Source organism: Nematocida minor (genome assembly GCF_024244105.1).
Source record: "Nematocida minor strain JUm1510 chromosome Unknown 7913, whole genome shotgun sequence".
In the NCBI taxonomy this organism is placed as follows: domain Eukaryota; kingdom Fungi; phylum Microsporidia; genus Nematocida; species Nematocida minor.
Genome location: NW_026250369.1, coordinates 1 through 3335, shown reverse-complemented (window position 1 = coordinate 3335; position 3335 = coordinate 1). Strand labels below are relative to the sequence as shown.

Here is a 3335-nt window from a genome sequence, read left to right as displayed (position 1 = left end):
TCTGGCTCAACTTTCTCTGATTTAACTGTTTCTGACTTAACTATATCTAGTTTAACTAACACTGGTTTAACTGTTTTTTGTTTAACTACTTCTTGTTTAGCTTGTTCCTGTTCAATCATTCCAGGCTTAAATAATTCTTTTTTAGCTTTTTCTGGCTTAAATATTTTAGAAGAATTTACATCGGACTTAGGTGGCTCAGGCTCAACAAACTCAGTTTCAGCTACTTCCTGTTTATCTATTTCTAGCTCAAATATTTCTAGCGAATCCAAGTCAAACTCAGTTTTGTTGGCGGATAGCCCTTTCTTTATGCCGGAAAGCTCTATTGCTTTTTCTACAAGGAATTTTCTCTGCACTATAGATAGATTCAAAATAGTATCGTACAAACCATTGAGTATTGAATGAATGACCTCCATTGAATTGATTCTGCTGTTCTCTGTCTCTAATTCTTCTAGATTGTCTGACTTTTCTTTATATAGATTCAGTAGGATTTTTCCTTCTTTTTTCTTTTTTTCTAACATCTTTTTATGCTTGAAACCGTTGGAGTTTTCAGATTTCCACTTTTTAAACTCTGCATTCCAAGCCTCGTACTTTTTGCAAGATTCTTCCTTTTCTTCTCTCATCTGCCGATGTGTTGCCAAATACCGCAATAAGTCTAGTGGTGTTATTATCTTTGCAAGAATGCTAAAGACCTCGCTTTCATCTGAAAAGTCCACCTTGTTCATATCTCTGTTGAGACACTTTGCTGTTTCGTTCTTTTTTACGATGTTCTGTAGTATTTGGTTGTGCAGGTACCAGTAGATGTCTCTTTCTTTGTTGATCTTTTCTCTGTGGTGTATAAGAGACATGAGTATCTTTAGATCATTTTTGATGAATGTCTCAAACTTTTCAAACTTCTCATCCATGCCCTCGTAGTCTCTATTGCATTTTTTTATTGCTTTTCTCAGCTCTTTAATTTCGTCTGCTTTTTTATGGATAGCTCTTAATCCGTGCTCTACCAAGCTCACTCCGTTGTCCGTTTTTTCAGTATACAGAGCATCCAGATCATACAGCTCATCATCCTTCAGATAGTGCTCTTTGATGCCTCTCAGATTTGCCAGCTCTTTTTCGTCAAAGAAAAAAACAACATAGTAGATAAAGTCTTCCAAGTCTTCAGAAACCTCCTGCAGCAATCTTTTTTTGCCCGAAGAATTAGCAGGCATTCTAAGCGAAAGCTTAAACGGCTTGACATCAAGAGAAGACTCGCTTATCCTCTCAGGCTCTTTATCCATGCGCCTGCTCCTGCAAATACCGTATCCTGGATTATAGAACACAAAGTTGTCTATAATTGTGTTGACCAGATCTATAATGTACTTTTTAATCAGCACTTCTTTGCCAATGGATATCGAGACCTGCAGAGACTGCAGCAGCTTATTCATGTCTTTAAACTGTAGGCTTATTCTGCACAGATGCTTTCTGATAATGTTCATAAAGTATGCTGTTTCTTCTTTGCTGAGATCATTCGATATAATTTCGATGTTATCATCAGAAAATGCATTTTCTATTATGAAGAGGATGTCTTTGCTAATGTTGTTCTTTGCCGTAATAGTCCTCTGTTTTTTATTGAAGTTTTTGCATGCGTCTAGTATTCCTTGGACATTCAGTTTTATTTCTATTTCACTGCCTTCTTTCATCGTAAAAAATTAAATTTTTGCAGGTTTAACTAAATTGGGTAATTAGCGCATTCCCATGCAGAGAACTTCTACTGCAACTAGAGAAGCATTTTTATCTTTCTTACCGCTAGTGTTTATTAGATTACATATTGTAAAGAGATATATTAAACTGTTGCTGTATTTATAACATGCATGGCTTATAGATGGTTTGTTGGCTAATGTCTCCACACTGCGGGATTTTATTCCACTTTTTATTTCCATTTTCTTGTTGAGCTATTTTAGCTTCAGGAGCTCGCCAAACTAAGACTCTTTCTATCCATTAGGCTTAATTCTGAGAATAAAAAATTAAAAGCCCCTGCCGAAAAGAGAAATAGGTAAATATAAAAGTGAAAATATTTTAATTTTTATGATCTCAACAAGAGCACTAAAACAGGTAATAGTAGCAGGAGTCGTTGCTCTAAGCTATTTACAGAGCGCTAGCTGTGAACTAAGCCAATATGATGCAAAAGAGATAAAAAGCTACTGGAACAACAGAATATCCTACTTCGACAAAGAGATTGATCTACGTAGTGATTTCTTTAGCAGGATTAAAACCCTTAGCTCTAATACAGAAGCACTAAATTCAGATATTTCGCATGAGAAAAATATCAAGGCAGAAGAGGCACTGGATGCCATGACGGAGGAGTTTGAATGTCTTAAAAACAAATCACTGGAAGTTATAAATCAGGCAGACTCAATAATAAACATAAGTGAGAATTATTTGAACAATAAAGCTTACTCTTTTGATGAGGCCCAAAAAAAAGCATTCGTAGCTAAAATTAAAGGCGATTCAGATGAACTGAGCATGCGAATTATACCCGTCCTTGACATTAGCACTTCGCTGACTAAGAAAATAAACAACTTTGATTCGCATATGATGGAAGCAATACAAGATGATCTTAAAGCAGAGAGTGGCGAGCTGGAAAATCTAACTCTGTTCAAGCTCGCAAAGAGTAAGATCTTAGCTGCTGATATAGTGTACAGTGTCTTTGAAATGACCATACCACATCTGCAGGAGGAAAATATAAAATATATAGTAAGTTCTATGTGCAAAGAATTGCCATCGTATGTTATTTCAAAGGATAGTGTAGAGCACTTCCTAGCTGATATTAAAAAGGATGCAGTTAAAACTCGTAAGGATCTATTAGTATCAGCCTCCAAACACTTCTATTCGCTATTCAACATAAACCCAATGGGCAAGTATAGATCATTTTTAGTAGACTATGAAACAATCAATACATATCTTAACTTACTAAACGAGAATCTTTCAGAAGAAAAAGTAAACGAGTACGCATGTACCATTAAGCCTGATCAGGTCGTAAAAGTGATAGTAATCGAATACATAATGAGTGGAAACCTTATTGACTACAAAAACAACACTCTATTCCGCAATCTAAGAAAGATAATAGAGAATGTATTCGATCCAGTAGAGTATAACAGAATGGATTTGCATACTTTTATGTTTGAAGGAGTAAAACAGGACGAAATACTTGATGCTTTGAGTCTTGTATGGGGTGATTATAGCGGAGGTAACAGACGCCAGAAGAACATGGAATTATGCAAAGACATTGGCATTGAGTATTCTAATTTTGAAAAAATACAATTTGACATCATAGATACTAGCTGGATGTATGAAGGAGTTATGGC

General features: G+C 35.6%; 1 protein-coding gene across 1 annotated transcript; it reads left to right on the top strand.

The window, feature by feature from the left end:
• Nucleotides 1-2055: 2055 nt before the first annotated feature.
• On the top strand, nt 2056-3333 carry NEMIN01_2050 (uncharacterized protein; the record flags this gene model as incomplete). Its single annotated transcript, XM_051477992.1, has 1 exon — nt 2056-3333. A coding segment is annotated over one exon (1278 nt), but the record flags the coding sequence as incomplete, so codon positions are not given.
• Nucleotides 3334-3335: the final 2 nt, after the last annotated feature.